Source organism: Manis pentadactyla, chromosome 8 (assembly GCF_030020395.1).
Source record: "Manis pentadactyla isolate mManPen7 chromosome 8, mManPen7.hap1, whole genome shotgun sequence".
Lineage (NCBI taxonomy): Eukaryota > Metazoa > Chordata > Mammalia > Pholidota > Manidae > Manis > Manis pentadactyla.
Genome location: NC_080026.1, coordinates 136,029,673 through 136,054,104, shown reverse-complemented (window position 1 = coordinate 136,054,104; position 24,432 = coordinate 136,029,673). Strand labels below are relative to the sequence as shown.

The 24,432-nt window shown below is 49.3% G+C and overlaps 1 protein-coding gene across 3 annotated transcripts in view; it reads right to left on the bottom strand.

Annotated features, from left to right (window-relative positions):
• Positions 1–24,432, bottom strand: part of DOCK1 (dedicator of cytokinesis 1) — a 480,397-nt gene that overhangs the window by 24,106 nt on the left and 431,859 nt on the right. For 2 of the 3 annotated variants that reach the window (XM_036899029.2, XM_036899030.2), the window contains exons 39-46: positions 16,460–16,549; positions 15,560–15,664; positions 11,506–11,647; positions 11,300–11,378; positions 9,805–9,889; positions 6,763–6,849; positions 3,884–4,060; positions 2,823–2,906 (exon numbers count right to left, since the gene is read on the bottom strand). In XM_036899029.2, coding sequence (XP_036754924.2) covers positions 2,823–2,906; positions 3,884–4,060; positions 6,763–6,849; positions 9,805–9,889; positions 11,300–11,378; positions 11,506–11,647; positions 15,560–15,664; positions 16,460–16,549 — 849 coding nt within the window. Of the gene's footprint in view, positions 1–2,822; positions 2,907–3,883; positions 4,061–6,762; positions 6,850–9,804; positions 9,890–11,299; positions 11,379–11,505; positions 11,648–15,559; positions 15,665–16,459; positions 16,550–21,095; positions 21,237–24,432 lie in introns of those variants that run through there. The other variant, XM_057506476.1, reaches the window with a different exon arrangement.

Here is a 24,432-nt window from a genome sequence, read left to right as displayed (position 1 = left end):
ACTTGGCAGGGGATGTTCAACAAGACAGTATATTTGGGGAAAGACACGCTGTGCCTCTGAGGAAGGGGCTGGCCTTTGCTCGTGACCTGGTGTCAGCTGTCAACCTAGAAGGGGCCCCATGCAGCCGGCCCCGGGCCCCAGTGCCCCCTCGAAGGAGCAGGCCAGCACCAGCCTGTTTCAGGGATGGCGAAGACAGAGCGAGGAGCTGCCTGGACTTCACAGCCAGTCTTCACGGCTGATTTTAGGCACTGAGATGTGCTTCCTGTATGTCAGTGACGGACAGTCTGCCAAGGAGTCCTTGGAATTCCCAAGAGAAAACCTCTCTCTGCCCTGATGGAACTTCTGGGAAAATCCAAGCTAACAAAAATGAAAAAGCATTCGGACAACCCCACACTTCCTTGTTTTAATGACTGTAGGACTCAATTACTCATACTAAAATATGGGTTTTCAAAACATTTACAAGTGAAAGCAAAATCACAGGTAATGTTTTGAATATGTATTTCCTATCATTCTTTGATTTAATGAAGTGGCTAGAAAATGGATTTGTTCTTTCAACTTTCCTGTGAGCTGCTTTAAAATTCATCCTGTAATATAGTTATTGGGGGTGATGACATAGTGCTGACATAAAGTTCTCTCTGGGGAACAAATTATTTTCTTCTGTAGGACTTGGAACTCTTAAAATCCAATTTGCCGTAAAAGCTTACCAGAAAAAAAAAATCAATAGAACTTTTGCAGACCAAACTAGTTTTTCCGTAGGAACGGTTTTATAGCCTTCAGTGGAGTTCTGATTTTTGTATTCTTTTGGTTTTCTACAACATCTTAAATAGAATCATTCAGACTTTTAAACTCTCTCCTTCTTTTTTAGTAACAGAGGGAGACGGCCTGTCTATATGAGTCTTACATTCCATGCAAAGAGCCATCCTTGGCCACTGAGGCCCCTTGGAGATCAGCTCCCAGGGTCCCTTACCACAGAAAATTCCAAGGCAAATACATGTCAGATACCTATGGATTTTTGGCAAAGTCACATCCATTTGGATGGCTATTCTAAAAAACAAAGACCAAAATCAGAAAATAAGTGTTGATGAGGAGGAGAAACTGGAATCATTGTGCATCATTGCTGGTGGGATTGCAAAATAGTGCAGCTGATGTGGAAAACAGTATGGCAGTTTCTCAGAATATTAAAAGTAGATCTAGAATCTCACTTCTGGGGATAAACTCAAATGAAGTGAAAGGAGGGGATCAAAAGGTATCATGTTCATAGCTGAATTATTTGCAGTAGCTAAAAGGTAGAAGTAATCTAAGTGTCCACTGATAGATAATAAATAAAATGTGTTATATCCTTACAATGGACTATTATTCAACCTTGAAAAGGAAGGGAAGTCTGATACAGGCTACAACATGGATGAACCTTGAAGACTATGCTAAGCGGAATAAACCAGTCACAAAAAGACAAATACTATGTGGTTCTGCTTATGTGATAAGTAATTATCACATACATTCTACTACGTGATATATTTCTAAGTGATAAATTCTACTATGAATTTGCCTAGAGTAGTGCCTAGAAAAGGCAATTTCATAGTAGAAGGGTGGTTTCCAGGGGTGGAGAGAATGGAGAGTTATTGTTTAATGGGTGCAGAATTTCAGTTTTTGCTAGATGGAAAAGTTCTGGAGATGGACGGTGGGGACAGCTGCATGACAATATGAATGCACTTAATGCCAGTGAACTGTACACTCAAAATTGTTAAAGATGCTAAATTTCATGTTAGGTATGTTTTGTCACAGTAAAAAATATGTGACTGGTTAAGTGGGCTTGAAACCAAAGCTCAGCCCCAGTCCACCCTAAGAGGTCTCACTGGTCAATGTGCTGATGACGGAGAAGCCACTAAGGCGAGGCTCTGGGAAGGCCAGCGTCAAAGTACCCCCAGGGATGTCTCCTCAGAGGATGGAGCCTGACCTGTGTCAGGGCCCCACAAATCAACCTGGGACCCCCAGCTTAGCAGGTGGTCCAGGACACCCTGCCCAGCCAGGCACAGGGAGGGTCTGGCCCCCACCTCCCTCAGCTCTCTTTACTCAGCCTGGTGTGTGGGCTCCAGGCCCAGACAGCACCCTCCTGGCCTCCAAAACATTGCCTAAAGGGCCAGGGCAGGCAGAGCTCTTGTGAGAACCAGGCCTGGCCGTCCCCTCCACGTCAGGCTCACAGAGGCTCCAAGACGCACAGGTGCATGCCGGGTGATTTCCAACTGGACACTAGGTACCTCTGGAACTATCCACCCTTTTAAGACCATGTCCCTATAAGGAAACACTCAGAAACCCTCATGAGCATGAGTAGAAACATAAAAGTACACAGAATTACAGCTGGGAAAATGCACATGGGAACCCCACCTCCCTGTAACTTGACTACAGGCAGAGAGAATACGAGAAGTGGGTGCATGGCAGCTTCCCAGCTATGCTTTCTGCACAGACTGCATCCATCTGATCACCTTTCTGGGATAGGCTAGACCTCAGCTAAGATATCATGGTTCTCAGTTCTGTCCTGTCAACAGCACAGATTTTCTAAGAGCTGGTAAACTGACCAAGGGGAAGAAATACACCAGACCATGTGCAAGAAAGAACTTTCTAGGAGTTCAGATACATGACTGCAGCCTAGGGGCTGAGCAATCACGGCAGTGGTGCGTGGGTTTACCCAGGCACAAACATGGCTGCGTGCACTCTGGCTGGTGGGTGCTGAGCTGGCCCAGTAGATCTGGGCCTACACTTGGCTTTCTGCCCCCCACGCCTGCGTGCCCAGCCCCAAGCCCTTAAGGCTGTCGTGGGATGTTTACCTGCCACGCAATCAGGTCCTTGAGCTTCTCGATCTTCTCGTGGGCCTCAGGGTGCTCCTGTAGGTACCGCTCTGTAAAGAAGGCCTGGGGGACACAGGGAGAGCCACTCGGTACACCTGCTCACACACACACGTTTTATTCACACCCACCATGTGTACCAGGTACCTTCCCCAGGAGCAGGCACCAGGGAAACAGACCCACAGCCTTGCAGCACGGGGCTCACTCCCCAGGGTGGACCCTCCCGCCACTCAGGGCGAAATGTCCGGTGTGGTCAAACACAGCAAATGGGGTGAACGGGCAGGCAAGAGTGACACCTAGGATGGCACCCCTGTCCCTGATGTTCAGCAAAGCCAATGCTGACTTGGATCAGTCAGTCTGCTGGGGGACAGCTCCCCAGCTGCTCACAGGCCTGTGACCCCCACCCTGCACCCCACATGGCCGGCCCCAAGCCCAAGACACCTGAGGCAGAATGTCACTCAGTCCAGGGTAATTCTGCCCTCAGCCCGCCCCCCAGCTGTGCCCCTTCTGCCTCGGCTTCTACTTCCTCTAGACCCGGGATCAGCAGCGCCCCAACTCTGCCTTTACTGAATCAGGAAAATAGCCACAGACACAAAGTAACAGCTGTGGCCATGCTCCGAACTTGACTTACAAAAGCAGGCAGCAGGCTGCAGTGCAGACCCCTGGTTTAGACCACACGCCATGTCCTTCAACTTCTGCCCATTGCTACCGAGATATTTCCCAGGGAGACCAGCTGGCTCCACCATACCAGCCCTGCCCACCTATTGTAAATATGCTGATTCTTTTGGCCTTTAATGATCCCAGGTCTCTTCCAAGCCACCCAAGGGTGTTCCTCCAGAGCTCCATTAGCCCAGCCTAGGGGGACAATGCCAGGGGAGCTGTGCCTGGGGCTGGGCCTTGACCTTCCACAGCCTGCAGAGACTGCCTCTGGGTGCTCCCGGTCTTAGTCACTGCTGAGGTTGCTCAGTGGGACCAGTGTGGGTTCTGGGCTTGGAGACTGTCCCAGGACAGGGCTGTAAAGAGAAAGCTGGCGTGTCACGTGCCTTTTCGTAGTTTGCGAAGCCGCCCATGACGGCGGGGTCCACGATGCCGCTCAGGAGCATGGACAGGGGGTTGATGGGCAGGCCGGGGTCATCCAGGTGCTGCTGCACCATGCTGGCCATCCTGTCGTTGGTCAGCTGCATGGTCTCGATGGCGTTCTCCAGGGGGCTGATTTCCACCTGCCGGGGGGGGGGGCATGGCGCAGTCAGGCGGCTGCTGCGCCTACTGCTGGGAGCTCTGCCAATGGCCCCGGCTCCCAGGGCCTTGCCAGAGGGGAGTCATGGCCAAGTGGGGCTGGCTCCTCCTCCTCTGCACACCTTCCTTCCCAGTGGTTATTTTAGGCACAATCTCTTATGGCTCAACCAAGAGCAGCCAGGCAAGTTGGCACCATCACGGGTTTCTACAGATGTGGCCCTCGCATGCAGATTCCCAGGAAACACACAACCTGGAAGGTGCTTGAACACAACCTACCTGCCCCACAGATGAGGCCTTGAGTCACAGTCCTGTTTCCTCCTTGTTTTAAAGAGGGTGAAGGATGTAGAGAACTTTGAGCGACCTGCCACTGTCCCTGAGGCAGGAGGCCTGGGCACTCTGCAGGCCCCCCTGTGCCTGACTGGTCAGGGAACGGAAGGGAGGGGCCCTGCCGCACACAGGACCGCCTACCCTTCCAGGAGGAAGAGCTCTCACTGCCCCAGGGCAGGGGTGGGGGGCACATCACCACCTCCAGCGGGTCCTCACAGGCAAACCTGACGGGGGTCAGCAGGACCTTCAGTGCAAGGGGGCCGGGGGGTGACCACGTGTCCTCTTGGCTTCCCTTCCACACCGTCTCTCACCTCTGCCTGTCCTACAAATGCCCTCCTTTCTCTGGAGACCTGGGGTGGCCCAGTGCTTCTCTCTGCCTCAATCCTAAGGCCATGAGAACGTGGCTGGGTTAAAGCAGTAACACCTTCCCACCAGGCCTCACTCTCACAGGCCAGGCCATGGAGCCTGTTCAGGGGTGACTTCAACACTCGATACTTTTGGTCCTCCCAAAGGAGGTGGGACATCTACCCGTGCCTAGGAACAGGGCATCTTTTGCAAATGGCAAAGTAAAACAGCCTGCTTTTTCCCTGCTACAGCCTGTAGGGGGATGTCTGCCAGGTGGAGGGGAGGGAACGGAGCAGAGACGGTCAGAGAAAGGACCACTCTGCTCACTGCTAAATCCTGGGGTGACACCAAACAACCATGGAGGAGCCCCACGTGCTCCTCGGCCTGCCTGGGAATGGGTGCCCACAACCTACGGCCAGGTGCTGGCTGTGAGGGCGCCGCTGGTGGCACGTGCCCCGGAACAGCACGGATTCTAGGACTGTCGTCCCGCCCTGTACCTGGCTGTCAGATCCTGGAATACTCCATCCCAGGCACATCAGTTCAGCAAGTAGATATTCCAGGGCAGGATTCCACTTCAACTAACTGCTGACTCCTCGTTGCTGATACCATTTGCCCCCAGAATGAAGTCTCCTCTTTTTACCAAACCAATATTGTTGACTGCTGCCTCCACAGGTCTGTCCCAGGAGGTGCATGCCAGGCGAGGGGGGCGAGGGGTGCTGATAGCAGGATTTCAGCCACACGTTCTGGAATCGTTCTGTGTCCAGCCCTCTGAGCTTGTTAAAAATGGCAAACACATCCTGAGGCAGAGCCACATCCCTACAGAAGGTCAGGGCTTGCCCCCCTCCGTCCCTGAGCTGTTAAGCTCCTTGCTCATGCATCCTGGCGGCTCCCGGAATCCCTGACTGCACAGGGCTTATGGGAAGCGTTCATTAGGAGGATGAGTGCCCATTTATGCAAAGGGCCCCTGCTTCTGCTTGCTCTCACACACATACATCACCAGCTCCAAGTAGTGCCAGTGAAGGTTTTGCTTTCTGCCACTTGACACCTATCTCCTGCACTTCCCGTAAGTTGGGGCCTGCCTGGGTGCTGCAGGGACACAGAGTGGGAATTCCCAGAGAAGAAAGGAAAAGCGTCTAAGGGGGCACAGGCACAGAGCCCTAGGATGTCAGAGCAGAAGGAGGGCGCCTGGGATGGGGATGGTCATGGCGCAGAGGACAGCACACTCAGGCAGAGGCTCAGGGCTCAGACCAGATGGACAAAGGACAAGAGTGGAAACAGGGTGTGGCCTAGCAGTTCCCACTGCGTCCTGGAACCAGATCTGGAGTTTCACTGTAAACTAAATGGATGGCAGCATCCTGCCTGGTGAAAACAAAGGGCTGACCCAGGAACGAAAAGTGCGTATTTCACTCAGATCTTGGCGGCTGCCGCTCCCTGATGCTCCTATATGTTCGGTAGGAACCTGCTGCCCATCAATCAGCTCATGGAAACTGTCCCAGAGCTCACCACCGAGGCAAAGCGAAGTTTCGCTAAAGAGATGCAAGTCATTACTTCTTTAAAAAGTGCCAGTGAGGGGTATATTCTCCAGCTATTTTTACTTGAAATGAGCAAGTACTATTAATCAAGTTGTTTGTTATGTAAATGGAAATAAAATCATCAGGAAGAAAGATCTTAAAAGGTGTATGTAAATTGCAACTTGTCTTAAACTTTTCATTTAGTTAAAGAAATAACTGTCAAAACAGCACAGCAATGACTGATTTAAATATTTTGCAAGAGGAAATGGAATCTCAGTCCTGGTTTCCTCATAAGCTAGACTTGGCTGTGATTACTCTGAGTCTGTGGACAAGGGGAGGGGGCGCTCGGAGGCACGTGCAGGGTGACTGGTGAAGTCTTGTGTGATGTGGGTCTTCAGTGTGTGTGCCGGCCACAGAGGGACACGGGCAGGTGGTACGTGTGGGTGAAGAGGGCATGTCACATCATACAGGAAAGGGTACAGTTCCTCTGGGGGTGCTCTTACCATGAAAACAGACTTGACTTCAAACCACCTTAAAATCCCAGGTAATTTATACGCAGTTGTGTATATGGTTCTCTCAATCCACATATTCTGCAAAGGGAAAACACAGGGTCAGAAGGAGGATGTCAGCAGCTGACGGCTTCTGCCCTAATGGGGGTTTCTAAGCCCTCACTAGGGAAGTCGCCCAGTAGTGCAGGGCTCTTCCTGGGAGAAATTACACACGACCCTCTGGGCTCCACGTGGGCCAGGCTGCGTTGAGATGTTACCACACAAGCCACACTCTGCTTACAGTCAGAGGGCCACACAAGACACTTGAGGGTCCCCTGCTTTCCTGGCCAGCATGTACACCTCCCTGGTATTTGGCGAAGAAAACACAATGGGAGGGTCAGGGAGGATTATTAGATGTCAAATCGAGGGGCTTCCTCCAAAGAGATTTTTGGAAAGGCCTGAGTTTCAGGTCATCCTCACTTGGGTCCGAAGGCAACTCAAAGGGCAAACACACCAAGGAAAACTGGGCTTAATAAGGGTGGCTTTTCACATTCTCAAAAAACCTGTATTTTAAGCTTAACATTTTTTTCTCACACAACTAATATATGTCTACATTTGAAAATAAAGATATGTAAATGGAAGGAACAAAAAATCGAGAGAGATGGCTACTTAAACATTTTACTACCTATTGTTCAAAATTCCTAAGTATTAAAAAGTGTGTATATGTATATTTTCACTAAAAATGCCACTTTATAATCCACATCCTTCATAAAAGAGTATGTTTGTTACACATCGCGGGGAATTGTTTCATGCCTGTAAGTGTAGCCCCACAGTGCTCTAAAGGCCGCCCAGACCCCAGTGGTGGGGTGAGCAGGCAGTCTCCCACCCTCCCCTTGCTGCGGAGCACCCCCGCGCAGCGATGCTCTGTTGTCCCAAATCTCCTGGTAAAGAATAGTTACTGAGCTGTTTGCGTCAGCCAACAGTGATCCTGATATAAATAGATGGCATAATGGAATACCAACAATTCCAGAAAACTGGACTTGATTTTAGAAAGCACGCATCCCCAACCTCTTAGATTCCACAGGGGGCGAGGGGATTCTGTCCAAGGCCTCCTGTGGGCCCCTAATGCTCTTCTGGCCCCAACGGCGGCTCCCTCAGGCCCTCGCCCTAGAAAACTGGCAGCGCAGTGCAGACCTCACCTGCGGCGCCTCCTCCCCCTGCAGCGCACTTGGGGCCTTGGGGTTCTAGCTGGGGCTCAGGGCTGGCTCTGGCTAGCTCAGGCCCAGTCTCCCTCCCACCCTCCTCCTCCTCAGTGGCCCCAGTCCCCAGAGCTTCACCCCGGGCAGGGTTGGGAGGCCCGGTGCTGCCCGCCGCTCTCAGGCCTGGCAGGGAGCTTCACCAGTGCCCCGCCTGCCCGCAGAACTAGGCCGCCTGCAGAGGGCCCCAGCCTGGCTGCCCATCACCACAAGAACGCTCATGCTTATTCTGGAAGCCTGAGGCTTTGCCAGGCATGTGAAGAACTAAATCCCATGGCTTCTGAAAGCCTCACCCATGTGTGAGGACCTAATGGGGGCATTAGGGGATTTAGGGCCGTTTAGAAGCAGCACGGCCCTGCAGGCTTAGCGCAGCTCAAACGTCCAGAGCCGCAGTTATCCTTAGCTCGGCCCCAGCTGGCTGCGCGGCCACCGGCAATTTACTTGACCTCCTTGTGTTCTTTCTTTCTGGTGTAAGAGTCGATATAGCTGCCAGATGTGAGAGGCGGGTGGGAAATTCAGGAGCTGCCTGTAAACGGCACAGTGGAGACCCTGCAGCACAGCCTCAGTGCCCAGCGATGGGGACAGACAGGCTGCACGCAGAGCCACGTCTTTAGTGCTGGCATCCAGGTGGGGCTGGTCTCCTCCTACAGAGACAACGCCACAGCGACCAGTTGCCAAACAGATCCAGGATACCCACACAAGCCCAGAAATAGGGTCTTTGGTTTGAAATAACTGGTGTGGGAACTGGGGACGACTTGAGAATTCCCTGACCCCAAACTCCTAGTTGACACACAGGAAACTGGGCAGCAAGGGCCTTCAAGAGCTGTGTGTGGAGATTGGGGACATTTCCGCAAAGGCAGGAAGATTGTAGGAAATGGGGCTTCCAAGGGAACAGGAGTGAAGGCAACTATGCTGGAAGTGCTCTGCTCTGGGCCTCACTTTGGGTTAGAAGCAAGGCGCTCATTCACCTTTGACCTTCTGCACTGCCCCAGACTACAGTGCTGGTTCTCCTTGGGGTTAATTCCTCCTTGAAATATGGGCTACCTAGGGATTTCCAAAGGAGGTTTTCAGGGCAGGAGGAGGGAGAAATGTTAACATTTAAAATAACTGCTGTATTTCATGCCTTTGCCAAATGGAATCCATTAAACTAGTTGTATGTACATTTTTAAAAAGGGCTTCAAGACTGTGAACATTTCCATGACTCTAAAGCAGTGCTTTTCAACAGGGGGCAGACATTTGGCGATGCCGACGTGTTGTCACAACTGGGGAGGTGGCTGCTGGCATCCAGTGGGCAGAGGTCAGGCATGCTGCTGACACCCTGAGGCGCACAGGATGGCCCCACCACAGAGAATTCCCGGGCCCACTGCTTAGGAGCGCCCCGGGGGAAACCCTCCTTGGTGCATTGTGCCTCGGCAAAGCTCAGGTGCCGGGTGCTAGATAGTGAGTGAGCTTCGGGGTCTCGGCCCATCTCATCTCCTGAGTGCGTGCCACCTGCAGAAAAGCCACTAAGCACTAGGCACCTCCGTGTGCCTGTTAGTAATGCAGGTACTAGCACCTGCTCCGACCCCAGAGAGCCCAGGAGGGACATAATTTTGTCATCTCATTAGAACATCATGAGACTTGAGTGACAGCACCTGAAATGGCCATCATTTCAATACATGTGCAGGGGCAATAGATGAGGACTCTGCTCCTAATGCACAGACACTCCAGGCTGCACTGAGGTGGCCTTCACGGCCGTACTTCCACAGGCAGTTCTGTTGAGGGTGGAATCAACTCGGGGGCTTTTGGGGTTGTTTTTTACCGCAAATTCATTGTCTGGGTTTTTCTCTCCCTTGCGGATTGGCCGAGAATATTCAAATCGCTGGACTTCGTTCACCCTGTAAAAACTGTATAGAGACAGATCATTACACATTTAACCTGCAAAGCAGCCCACCTGCTTTTAGATGCAAAGTTTGGCCTCCCAAGAGGCCCCTTAAAATATCCCCAACCTTGATGCAAACTGCTATTTGTGTGGCTTCCTCTCCCTGCCAGCCTTGGAAGAGAGATGTTGGCAGGAGGAAAAATGACCTTGAGTTTTTGCCTCTTCTCCATCCCTGAAAGCCCTCAGGGGGGAATAGAGGCCAAGTGAGAGCAAGACAGGCAAACACAGAAGGAGAAGCAGAGAGGAAAAAGGCCTCGCCCTCCATTTATGCCTTCATAATTTTTGTCTTAAATAATTATGTCTTTATTATTTTTAAAAAGCTCTTGTAATACTTTAGACTCAGATCAATAAAAAGCAGATCTTGTGACCACCAAGAGGGGTCCGTGTTAGCAGGAGTGTCCCTTGTCCCCTTGGGGAAGGGGTGGGTTTCACACGTGGCAGGGGCAGCCATTCCCCTGCCCTCAAATGCAGACGGCGGCCCACATCAAGGGGAACTCCCTGAGCATGCACTGCAGGTCACTACATGCTTAATGCCTCTCTCTGAGTAAAAAGTTGCAAAACTTAAAATGTACGCCTTGTGGAAGCAATCATTCATCAATACACAGAGTCCTACTTGATTTCCATCATTGCTGATAAAAGGTCAAAGAAACAATAGTGAATTTTGTGGAGGAACACAGCCCACCAAACTTTGGGATATGAAATAAGCAGATCCTAGGCCTTATTAGGCCATCAGAGGGGTTAATTTTTCCACTAGAACATGGATCAAAGAGGAAAGAAAACTGTTAACATCAAAGAAATATCTAAAGCAGAGCATTTCTACACCATTGCAAAGTCAGGCACAATTCAACAGTGAGGCATGAAATCTCACTCAGATTCAGAAGGTTGACTCATGGCTTTTAACGTCCACCCCACAATCCCATGCTATGTAACTGGTGTGCTGTAAGGTGAAGGGGTCCTTCTTACTCCCTACCCAGTTCTCCACCATGAATAAATGTCACAGGCCAGTGTCCTGTCTTGTAGTATGTGGACACTCAGGCGGCCCCGGGCATCCTGACTCAGCCTGCAGGTGTGGGCTGGGCTTGTGTCCTGCTGAAAAGCCTGGCTAGGAGTCTCCCATCCTGGGGTGTGCATGGAAGAGGTGCCCCTGCCCCCTCCTGATTTGTCCTTGTCTCCCGACCTTGGGAAACGGACAGTGCCTGCACACCTCCGTTCATGGGTGACTTCTTTCACTGTTTGCAATAAAGAAACAGAGTAGCTTTCACTGTTAGCTACTCAAAGACTAAACTCCATCCTTTAGAACGTGAAGTTATTAATAAGAGATCTGTGTACAGCCTCTCACCACCCTCATGTTGGGTAAGAAAAATGGGATGGTTACCTTACAATCTGCTCTGACACAGGCCTGTGGAATTTCGGGGGCAAATCGAGTTTGGGCTTTACTGTGAAGCACTGAATATCTAATGTGAGGTGTTAAGGATCATAAGGGAGCACGGACCATGGGTGTAAGGGAGGCCCTGAGGCCACCCACCCTTCTAAACGAACAGCACTGCAATTGTGCACTGACATGGCTGCCTTAAAGGATACACTGGCCGGGAGAGGTTTTAATCTCGTCGCCTGGCGGAGATGTCGTCTTCATTTTCTCGGCGTTGGGAAACTGAGTTAAAAGCCGAGCTTCAAAGTCTTCCCTGCGTTCATACTCTTTTCCTCGGTAAATGAAAACTTTGCCCTGGAAATAAGGACGTTCATTAAATAACACCACAGCGGGGGGCGGGGGTGGCTGGGGGGGAGGCGGCAGGAGACCCAGGAGACGTTCACACACAAATGCACTGACCTTCAAAATAGGCTTGACAGTTTGTTTGTTTTTTAATATTATTGAAGAATGTTTGTAATTGTACTTGACTTACTAATCAACAACGAGGGAACATAGGCCGTAAGTGAAGGCTTTTTTTTAAGAAGCACCGAACACATTACTGAAGTCTGATAATATATGTCAGTCTTAACAGTAAAATGGACAGAATTCCAAAAAATAAAGGGGTCTAGACAAAGCGGAGAGATAAGAGGCTCTTTGGCCTCGCTGGTGGTCAGAGACTTGAAGTGGGGGGCGGGACTTCCCTCCCCGCACACTCAGAGTTGTGCGGACAATTATCCATCGACAAACGACAAGGCAGCACATTCGGCGTTCTCCTAAAGGCTGGGTGTCGTCCATCCTAAATGACACCTTCGCCGCCGCATGAATCTCCCGAGTTGGACAGTCCATCTGGGGGTTGTTAGAGATGGCTGGGCTAGGTGACCTTGTCGGTGGGTTGTTAAGTGGGTAGGTGTTATTCCTGTCCTAGGCTGCCCTGTGCTGGCCATTTCTGCCTGGATGTGACCCAGTCACTCTGTAAATACATCTGTAAGGGAAGTTCTCATTCTAAGATGTAACAGGTCTGGTTACATGGAGACGGATTTAAGCAGTGTGTTCTGAGTACCAGCTGAGTCACACAGAGATGGCAGTGGGTGGTGGGGCACCATGCTGGTTCCTGAAGCCTAATGCCTCCCCCCCAGCCGTTCTGACCCGTCACAGGGCTGTGTGAACCTACATGAAACTGTAATAAGCAAATGACAATGAGCAGAAGCCACAGGCCCCTGAGAAAGAGGACGCTGGGAGCTGACGCTTCCCCTCCTGGGGCTTGGCTGCGCGGGCATATCTCTCATCTTAATCAGGGACACTAGGCATAAGGCTCCAGGCTGGCTGGTCACGGGTGAGGTGCAGCCCTGTCATCTGTCATGAGCCTGGGCAGATGCCAGAGAGGAGAGACAGAGGGAACAGCATTCCACTGCATATTTTTACATTCATCTCCTAGAGATTCGGCTCCAAGTCACATTAAACTTGGTCTAATTAATGAATTCTCAAAAGATAAAGAGGGATCCTATGGTACTCAATTTATCACCTTCCCTACTTCCCAACTTATTCTCAGTTCCTGTAAATCACTAAGGAAGGAACAGTTTAAGAATTGAGTATTTTTTACACTTTGTGCTTAGGTATGGCTAGAAGTACCCATTTTGGAAGAAAAATGTCCTCTTTCTCTAAAAAAAATAATGTCAAACAGAAACCAAAGTAATATGTAGTCTTAATTAGAAATATAAATACACAGTGTGGGCATCTTTTTTAGGCTATATAAAGCCAAACATTTCAGAAATTCAGGAAGATTTAATGTATCACTGTCTCCTATGAAACTCCCATGCATTTATTATGCTTTATACTAGAAGACATAATAATAAAAATGTATATAAAGGCTTTACTAGAAAAACACTAGTGAGTTATAGATGAAAACACTAATAACCATTTTCCAAAAATGTCAATTACTTTGCATTCTGAAGCAGTCCCTTCAAACATGAAAACAAGGAGGAAACGTCCATAGAGTCAAGGGTATTTATTCCCCGTAAGAACCATAAATATCCATATGAATGCCAAAGACAGAGAGAGAGACCAGTGTCTAAGGACAATAAAGCAAAGGGACAGGTGACGAGCACTTAGACGCTGCTCTCTCTGCTCTGCATTAAGGAATTAAACATTCCACTTGCTTTTTTGTAACTGCTGACGTCACTGTCAGATTGACCTGACAGGTAATCTCTGAAGCATAATAAATATATTGCTATAGCCCCACAAAATTATTCAGGTGTGGCAGGAAAGTCAGTTCCAACATAAATCAAGCCTGTTAAACCCTTTATTCATACTTGGCATTCTGTCCTTTTGACGGGGGAGAGGACCCAGGGGGACCTGGAGTCCCCATCCTGTGCACCCTCCCAGCATATCCCTGGCTTCCACTGGTTCAGAGACTGCAGAATGCCTGCCATGCTGGTGCTTCAGGATGCCAGGACAGAGCTGTAGTCAGAGGCCTTAAGTCATGGCACTGTCCACAGGGGCCCCACACACTCTTGACACCTCAGCACAGCCCAGGCCAGCCATGACCTAGGGCCAGTCTGTGTCTTCCTTGGAGACACGTACCCACGGAGCACACACACAGATTCACACCTGATCATTAAAGCCTTCAAGAACATCAAGTGACTTCAACTCCAAGCTCATTATACCCTTTGGCTTGGTTTTTTAAATTTAAAATAAAGTTAATTAAAAATTCTCCCTAATTTAGGGCTTCTAACAGAACATCCTCTGTTCACTTTCTGTAAAGGAAGACTTTCTCCAGAATCTGGGTTCCTGATCAACTGTTGTCTTGGACGTTGACTGCCACAGCTGCACAATGAAAGTGACAGTGTCAAGGAGAGATGGACCGGTGGTGACAGGACAGGGCCAGATGCCCCAGTCACCCAGGCAGGACCCTGAGTGAGCGGGTCAACCAAGCAGTCACCTCTCAGGAACAGGCCAGCCCTGTGAGGGTCACTTGCTGACGTTAATAGAGATGGCAGGTTCTCACCGAGTAAGCCGTTCCGGGGCCAGCACAGAGGCTGTCTTGTACCACAGGGGATCCGGGGGTCAGAAACACCGGGGCCAAAGGAACAAACCTCTGGGGCTAGGAGAAGGCCCTAACTGGATCTAACTGCCTGGAAGGCTGTGCCCTCGGCACAGAGCTTCTGCTTCTCCAAAAGCAGAGGAATAACACATGGCCTCCCAGGAAAAGAGAAAACGACGTGTCTTAAAAAGATGTCTTAGGAAATCACAGGGAATCATGACCCACTGGTCAATGGCATCTAAGAGTAAGTTTCTGAGAAACTTTAAATAATTCTAGCAGTAGGCCAGGCAACATTTATTTACACAGTTTCTCCTCTGGCCCCATGTGTATTGAGGAAAATGGGTGTTTGGCTGATGACCACAGCATTTTTTCGATCATGTGTCGAACGGTACGCGCCTGTTTAAGAGACGAATGAAATGAGATCCAGAGTTTTCAGCACTGTGGCCATAAAAATCCATTTCTGATTTCTCATGTAATTAAAAATATGTGTGTTCATAGCAGTATTATTCACAATAGCTGAAACCATCCTAATGTTCATTGAAGGATGAATGGATAAATAAAACGTGGTCTACTTGTACAGAGGAATATTATTCAGTCATAAAAAGGCATGCGGTTCTGACACAGGCTACAACACGGATGAGGCTTGAAGACGCTGTGCCAAGGGGAATGGGCCAGACATACAAGTAAGACCCTGCAGCTTCTGCTTATAAGAGGTCCCTAGAGTATGCAGATTCAATGAGACAGAAGGGAGAAGGGTGGCTGACAGGGGCTGCGGGAGGGAGGAAGGGATGACTGGCGCTGGGGACAGAGTTCCAGTTTGGGAAGATGAGAAGTTCTGGAGACGGGTGGTGGCAACAGTTGTGTACAGTGTGAATGTATTTAACACCACTGAACTCGACACTTAAAAACGGTTAAGTTGGTAAAGTTTCTGTTACATATACTTCATCACAATTTTTAAGATACACATACATCTCTGAAGGAGAGTTCTCTTTAGGAAAAAATCAGATGGCAAATCAAAGAAAATACAATCAGTCCCTGTCTGGCACCCTAAGCTAACCCAGAGCTATAGAGAACAGAGAGTCAGGCTTTGATCCAAGGCTGCTAAGTCCAAATCCCTCCCTAGAACGGGCAGGGAACTGCTGCCCGGGGAGCACCCTCAGCTCAGGTTAAACAGGATCAAAACTTACCCGAAGGAACGTGGGGAACCCTTGTCCGTAGTAGCCAACGGCAAAATAGTCAGGCTTGGGTCTTACCACTTTGACAATGTTCTCATAAAATTGAGCCTGTTTTTTCTGAAAGGAAGAAAGAAAATGCATTTCAGGTTTAAATAGCATATCTAGGCATCTGTTCCACAGGCTCCTTCCAGGGAGCCCCCAATGCTGTGGCAAGGCAGTAGGGTTTGGGGGGGTGCTGGGCAAGCATCTGAGCCAGCATCACACATCCCCTCGCCTGGCACCCAGCAGGGGCTCCAACCCAAACTGCCGCATTCAGCAGCCGGCTATAACGTACTCATGCTCCCAGTAACCGAAGAGGTGCCACAGAAATATTTTTCCTTTTGATTAAATGGCTGGTCTTTAGTATTTTTTAAATGGCATCGGTCAGACACTAGGATATGTTAAAGAAGAATTTAAGAGGGTGGAATTCTGCCCTAAATTACTGATCAACATTATAGCATAATCAAGGTGATTTGCTACATAAAAAAAAGGTTTTGATTGAGAAGAAAGTAATTTTAAGCCAGCAGAGCTTCTGTGGCAGGAGAAAGATCTGGGCTTCCATCCAGCCACCCCCCTCTTATAGATGAGGAGAGACTCTCAGAGACCCATTAGGGTCAAGGGCACTGTACACATGGGGTCAGAAGCTGTTCGCATACAAATGTTCACGGACTTCAGTAAGTTTTAAGAGTTTGGTTACACAAGCTTAGTTGGGGATAAAAAGTGAATACTTGTGGGCCAGCATCTACCAGCAACTACATCAAAACCATCCTCCTGGACAAGTTGAGGCTTTGAAGAGAATACCAAAACTAAAATGAAATGGGAAATTCCAGAAAAAGAAGTTTAGATTTGCTTGCATTCAGTAAAAAGACCTACCAGCAATTCACTGAGTTGTTCATAATCAAACATTTCATTTTCATACTGTTCAGCAAGTTCCTTGCCCAGAGCAATGGCCTCTTCCCACATCTGTGAGGAAAAAGAGAAAAAAGAGGAAGAGAAAAGCAAATCTGAATTGCATGATCAGAGAGGGAAACAGTGTTACAACTTTTCATAATACAGTAATTTGGAAATAGGCTTGCTTAATCTGAAAACACGATGCAAATAATGTTGGAAAAGCACAAATATTTTCTAGAGGCTCATGTCCTTTGTCTCCTGTCTGGGCGCCAGTTGACTTAACTGGTCAACGGCTGGTTCGTCTGTCATGCTGGCCTCTGCAAAGGGTCAGGGCCGTCTGCTGGCCCGGGCCTCCCTCTGCTGCTGGTCATGGTCACACAGCCCATCTGTCGAGCAGCCATGGAGCCGGGACAAGCATCTGCAGGGTGGCAAGAGGCTGGGAGAGGTGTGGAGGAAGGAACCACGGGCCTGATATTACCCCTTTCCCAAACACTCCCATTTAATAAGCAATGTTTCTACTGTCAGGAAGACCAGGATATATTTCAACTCTAACCTAAGGCTCACAAGATGTTCGCTTTATGTGGGTAACTGCTGTGCAGATGTAAATAAAGCCTGCCTTCATTTTGAAAAGGGGAATTTTTTATAGTAGTGGTTTGAAAATGGCTTTCCCAATCAGGTAACTGCCTTAAAAAATGCTGATAAACTCTGGACACTTGTGGAATGATTTGTTGATACATACAGTAGACTTAAATTTTCCTTGGGAAAAATGAAGTGCTTTATGTGAGATTGTTACCTATGGAGGAATCATCTCCTCCAGGAAGCCTTCTTGGGTGCTGCCCACCCTCCTCTCTTTGCTCCCACAATGACCCTGGATTCCCCTTCGTCTAACGTGTAGTAGCAAAGCACTGCAACTGGAGTGCTCTTCTGTCATTTTTCCTTGGAGGCTATAAGTCCCTCAAGCGTAGGGACTGAGCATAATTAAAACCTCCAGACTGTAGCCTGGCCTGCTCAACAATGTTTATCAACCAGAACTGAGGGTGTGGACTTAAATAAGCCCAGAATAGGAAAAGATTTCCAAGACAGGGCCCACGCCCAGGAAGTTGGTGGGCACAGTGCCCTTCCCATGGCCCAGGCTGATCCTGTCTCAGACCCTCACCTATCTCCTCAATCCCACTGAAGCATTCAGAGTCACCTTGTGTTCTGAGTATCTTAATCTGCCGCTCCAGATCTTTCTCAGGTGTTTGCCAGAGCCCAAGCTCACATCTCTAGGAAGGGGAGGTTTCTTGCACTTACTTTACTGTTTCTCATAAAGCTCCAGGGACCAACTGCTCCCTCAGAGTATTCCCATTTCAGAGGAAACATTACCTTCACCTGTGGTTCTCTCGCACCAGATTTTTCTTACATTTTCTGTGAGCTAATATGCACTCTTTTAGCTGCCTAGAAATGTTAGAGCTTCTCATTCATTGCTGAGAAAAAGCTTAATCTGTTTTTATCCTAAATGACAGGTGAGATGCTTTAGATACATATCAAAAGTAATTTTTTTTAAAGAAATGTAGGTCTTGAATAAATTTCTTATTCAATTCCTCCTGAGGTTTCATGGTTGTGTTTTCTATCAGATTTTCTATAAATACATACCTCCTACTTCCCCCAGCATTTTAAAGCATTCTGCATTAAGGAGATTTTCATCTACTTTTAATTGGATAGGGCCTAAAGAGCAGGGTAATTCATATTTCCAAGGTGAACACCTTGGAAAATATTTCAGTGCCAGAGAGAAAACAGATTCAATCGATCTAGATTTAGATCATCTTGGTGCAAGAATCGCTTCGACCTGGGCAGTTGGACGCCCTGACTTGGCTCCGTTCTTAGACATGCTCCAAGCTTACAAGGTTTACCGCAGCCCTAAATGAAAAAGCATCAAGTCAACACACAACTTTATTTTCCTATTTGAAATCCCTAATCCAGTTTATAGCCTTCTTGATTCTGTGAATTCACTCGCAGCACAGAGCATATTCCTCCCACCAGCTCTTTTCATCAGACGATCTCAGCTACACTCTCTTGTGACAATAATATTTTCCCCAGCATCTGAACCTCCCAGTCTAGAGAGGTTCCACTTCTTCATTTCATACATAGAAAACTTTTTTTTCTGCTGAAACTCCTTCCATAGTTCCAAGACTGTGGCTACAGAGAACATACCAGCTATTGATTTCCTACAGAGAATTATAAGGTTGATGATTGAGCTGTTTGATAGGGTGACAACATTGATTTCCCAGGATGAGAGCAGTGGCAAATGAAAGAGAAGATGCCAGCCAGGACAGCCGTCCTTGCTAAGAATTGCAGCTGGTGATGACTCACCAGGATATCAGTGGACCCCTCCAGTTTAATTTGCTTCTAGCTATAGGCAACTCACCAGCGAGGACATTTTACAGGACGCCTGAATTTCAGCCATTCTGAAATTCATCTGTTTTCCTGGGCAGTTGTTGGGAAAAGAGTCATAGGCAACAATTCTCTGAATTTCCAGTGCCCCACACAGGTCCCTGATGCTTGAATGGTGTGGAAGAAGCCAGGCACTGGCTGAGGTCCCTCTGCACCAGAGCTGGCCCAGGACTAGCGTTAGGCTCCGAACCATCAGAGTTTCAGCCAGGAGTGCGGTGAGCAAGCCTCTCTCCAGTCCCTTCAGGATAAGGGGCTGGAGTCCCAGGAAAGACGTGTGTCATGAGGCGGATATGGTGACGCCAGAACTGTGGCCCAGCTGCGAGAGGCCCCAGCTGTCCTGAGTGTCGCCTGCACCCTCTCCCTACAGAGTGGAGGTCCCTGCACACTGTCCTTGAGCCACATCCCATCCTTGGTCTCCCAGTGTGCTCAGCTGGCTGCCAATGATCCGATCAGAGGATGAACATTATTCTAAAGCCATTTCTGAGAGAGTCAGGCCTCCCTCCCCAGACCTGGTGGGTGCATTCTCTCTGGGGTCTGCAGCTCAAAGCTGCCCCATCTCACGGGAGCAATCCATCCTCTCCTGGATCGTGCACAAGACTGAGACAGCCACCTGAGAAAGGTGGTCAGATGAGACTCCCCATCCACAGGGAGCAAAGGACAATGGTGGCCAGGCTTAGAAGCCTTCATGGAAAGGCCGAAGGAAACGGAGCCTCAGAAGCAGTCCAGCACGCAAGGAATCACTGCCCATCAAAGTCACATCCACCAATTTGGCTTCTGTTCCCCACAGCCAGCCTTTCTTTGTAAGACAGAAAATTGTATGCTCTGTTTGTTATGCCCTGGAAGAGAACATGAGGAAAGGAAAAGTTTTCCAAAACAGAGACTTTGCATTTTTCCTTCAGGCCAGGACACGGGTGCTTCTGCAGGACCACGACAAGCCCAGGCCAGGCTGTAAAGGAGACGGGACCCATGTGGTCACTCACTCCCTCACTCTGCAGGTGATTTTTGGTCGCCTATGATGAGAGCAGGCTCGGGAGAGCACGGGGCGGGGAGGAGAAACAGGAGCTGGGAGTTCCCACTGGGGCATTGTGGAGGAAGGCAGTAGCTACAGAGAGGATTCAGAGCAAGAGCTAACTTTGTGAAGATGGGAGAAATATTGGCATGGTTGTAGGTGAGTGCGTATCAGCTGACAGGGAGCAAAACCCTGCCGCTGTGGGCGAGGGAGGATGGACCGCATGGTGTCCCGGAATGAAGAGGGGTTCCAGGGCCCATGGGGATAGGAGTGGGGAGAGCCCACCCATAGGAGAGGAGCAGCACAGATGCAGACCCGTGGATGAGCGTGTGGAGGTCAAAGCTGAGTCTCACAGCCTGGGTAACTGCTTGATGGAAAATCAATTACTTTTAAAAAGAATTAACACCTGGCAGGAATGGAGCCTAATCATTCAGAAACCCCTTGTAAGAAATACAACCTCACTGGATTTATCGGAGAGCTTCTCTGCGCTGCTCTGGCAGCTTTGCAGCCACGTGAGGGCACTGCCCTTGCTCTGCTCCCAGTGCCGAGCTATGCTGGGTGCCCTCGCCCCACCCACAGCATTTACTCTTCTGACATTGGCCCATTTAAGGGACGCTATGATCCGCTGACTCCGGGTCTTGGAGACACATCACCTCCCTTCCTTCCTCAGGGCTGCTGCCACCGCCTTGCCCGGGGCCCCACCGTCTCGGGCCTGGACAACTGCCCCAGCTCCCGTGGGGTCTCCGGGCTCACTCCCCACACACACCCAGGTTTTCGGCCACCACCCAGCTAGAAGTGCCCTCTGGAAAGAGGAAAATGAAGTCATTGTGCCCATGGAGTGAATCATCTCTTCAAGAGATATACAAACCCACGGGCACACTGGCTCCCAAGTTGTCCAGACCTGGATCTTTCAGGACTGCAGCCTCCAGCCCCCCACCATGGACAGACTCCCCAGCTTCCCCAGAAAAGTGAGTTGGCACTACCTGTGCTATTCCTACTCTTTGGAATCCTGGCCCCCCCGGCCAGCTATCACCTGGCTAACCTTATCTTATTTTTCAGAAACCAGTTTCAATGTCACCTCCTCCATGAAGACCTCCCTTTCTCCCCAGAAGTAACCAGTTCTGTACCTGTTAAATAGGTAGACCCTGCATGCACCACTGAGACAGACCAGGGGAGGGATCTGTGATTCGTCTACCTACATGTGAGCCTAGCGGGAGACCTGCATTCCCAAAGGCAGGACCCCTGTGTTGTTTTCCTGGGTGCAGGATGGGGCCTGGCACACGGTAGGCATGTCAGTTGAAACGCTTGTGGAGGATCCTGCAGAGAACGGGGGCAAAGGGTGGATGACAACTTGACCAATTAATTTCCTCATGCTTTGATAATAAATGATTCTTTTCTATAGGAGCAAATCATAATTAACATATATCTCTTTGGACACGCAGGCCAGATACTTGCTAATTGAAGAGAGTCTAGCAAATATCAGGATTTTCAAAAATTTTTGAAAAGCTGAGAGTAAACCAAGAAGAGGGTGTCATTTTGCTGGTACCTGCAATTCCTCTTAATAGCAACTGTGTCTTTACAGGGAAACTCATCAGATGAGAAAATTCTACCCCAAATACTTACTTAGAAAAGAAATCCAACCATTTCACCAAAAGCAGAAACTGGCCCCCAAGTCCCTATTTTTAGTTCACAAGATGATGCAAGATGCCTCATTTTTTGACGTGGGCACAAGGCAAAGTGCGAACTTTGTCAAGGCAAGGTTATTTTAGGGAAAAAGGAAACAGCATTCCAGTTTACAATAGTCACAGAGTGGCACGCATCATGTGGGCTATCAATCATGAACCCCTGTCAATGCTACCAGGCTGTTCCCAGGTTCTAGAGGCGGTTTAATGCTGGTTAGTACCATCTTCCTCATTTGCAGTTTTCCTAATAGCGCAGTTTCTCTTCCCCACTCGTCTTCCATAGAGAAGCCTGGTAATTTTCAGCGACGTCCTTGGAGTAAGGGCTTTATTGAAAATGTCTAAGCCTCAGCCCAACACAGTAAGACAGTCAATTCAGAGCCTCTTCGGGAAAGGATGCTCGTCTGCCACGAGAAAACCTGACAGGCGGCTTTTGGGCGACACTCACATGGGAAGTAAAAACAGAAGGGAAGAGGATCTGGACTAACGCGCCCGGGAAGGAAGGGCCACAGGAGGGTGGTCAGGCGGGCAGGTGCCAGTGCCGTCTGCTGGACGGGAAGGGACAGATGAAAGACGGGGGGCTGGGCTGGCTCTGGAACAGCGGGGAGGCAGAGATAGAGGGTGGTGTTGTGCTGAAGGAGGACTGGAAGTTAATGGAAGGTAACCCCGAAGCTGGAGTGTCCAACATAAAGCGGCAGAAAATCCACTCAGCGGGGCTGCTTTCAGAGCACAAAGACGGAGGAGCCCCTTCTGCAACCCGCGCCCCCCACCCACCCGCTCCGGCTCCTGTGCCCTGCCTCCCTGCGGCGGCGGTGACACCAGCCCCCTTACAGGCTGCCATGCTCTTCACCAAGCGAACTGGCCTTGGTTCTACAAGTCCCACCTTCCCCAGGTAGCTACACGCGTCGGAAACAGTGAAAATTAGCCCCAGAATGTGTCAAGGAACAAAACCATACAAATGAGACAAAATGCCCAATGTATGGAACTTGTGCGGTGTCTGAGCGATGGGGGCCTTTCCAAGTGTTTGCTCAAGCCCCAGTCAGAATGGCTCAATTCAATAATAAAAAAAAGAAATGACTTGAAACGACAACATTGTCGGTGGAGGGGGCTGTGTATGTGTGAGGATAGGATACACGGGAACTCTATTTTCTGCTCAGTCTTCTGTGCACCTAAAACTCCTCTAAAAGGAGAGGTTTATTTTAAAAAATGACTGAGTGCCCAGTCTCCGTGTGGCACAGGGTTCCCCAAGAGGGACACAGTAACAGGGACAGTCTGCCCCACCCTCACGTAGCTTCAGCCAAGGCAGGGCCTGGAGACTCAGGGGTGGTCCCTGGGCCACTGCATCATCAGTTCCAGGGAGCTGCTTAGAAATGCAGAAGGTCAGGCCTCACCGAGACCTACTGAATTCGAATTCCCACTGTAGGGACTCAGAGATCATTAAAACGTGAGACACTCGAAGTAGGGAGACACAGGATACATATAAATCTATCCAAGGCAAGGGTCTGGAGAGCTGCTCTCCCTGGATGGTGGAGGCAGGAAGCACCAAGGTGGAGAGAGCACGGAAATACACCCAGGGTGGGAAGGATCTCCCCTGTGAAGCCAGCAGGCAAGAAGCATGGGCGCCACAGAAAGTCCAAGGGTTGGGAATCAAAGAGCATGCCAGGAAAAGGGTAGATGCTGTGTACAAGGAGAGGACAGCTGTGTGGGGAGAGCCTATCACGTGGACGGCCTGTCGAGGAGGCGCGGGCCCTGAGGTTTGGGCATCTCTGAAGCGATTCTCTGAAACACCCACTTTGTGAGGTCCCAGAGCGGTGCCCAGGATGCAGAATGGCAGGGATGGATGTGGGGCCCCAGGGAAGAGGAGTGGGTGGTGCACTTCAGCCCGGAAGTCTGGGAGACACAGCTCATGAGGGAGGGACTCCCCCAGCCTGTTCAGCAGAGTTCCAGGTAGAACCCAGGCCAGGCCAGTGCTGACATTAGAGCTGGTCTCACTCGCGAAGGCACCTGCACACGCAAATCACAACGAGAAAGCATGACTCATCCCTATGAGCTTGGGAAGCTAATAACAAGATTATAATAGACTCTGGTCAAAGCACAAAAGACAACAACATAACTAAGGAGCAGAATTATAAATTTTAATAATAAAATAGTAAGTACCAAAAAATTCTATCTAGTTCCAGTGAAGCTATATTGCTTCTTCATTTCTTATGATTTATCTTCATAAGTGCCTGTTTCTTTCTCTTTCCCTCCCTCCCTACCATTTTCTTTGTCTGCGTTTCCTTCAGACAATCTTCTGTCCATAAAGTAGCCCCTAACACACCCATCTCTCCAAATTCCCTAGTGCTAGTAACTACCCTTCTTGACAATTTTTCTGAATTTTAAAAATGAGTTTGGGTCATGAGAAAAATAATCTAATTTTGCTGCTTGTGATCAGGCCTTCCCTTGTCATTCTGACATAAACTCTATTATTTCCTGGCTGGGGTCCTCATTTTCAAATTCTCTTAGCTATAGCTTAGTTTGTCACAGAAGCAGTAGTGGCTCCTGTGAGGGCCCCACAGGATACACAGCGGGGCCCCCACTAACCCCAGCACACGGGTGATGGACGGGGACATGCTCTTGGTGCTCAACAAGGACAGAGTCTTTGGTTCCGGGCAGCACCGTCCAATAGGAGCACAACGCAAGCCGCGTAAGTAACTTAAGATTTTCTAGTAGCCACATTTTTTTCCAAAAGTGGAATCAATCTTAGTGATATTTAATATACTTTGACATATTATCATTTCAACATGTAATAAAAAAATAACAACAAATTCATGATAGAGTTGGCATCTGCATTC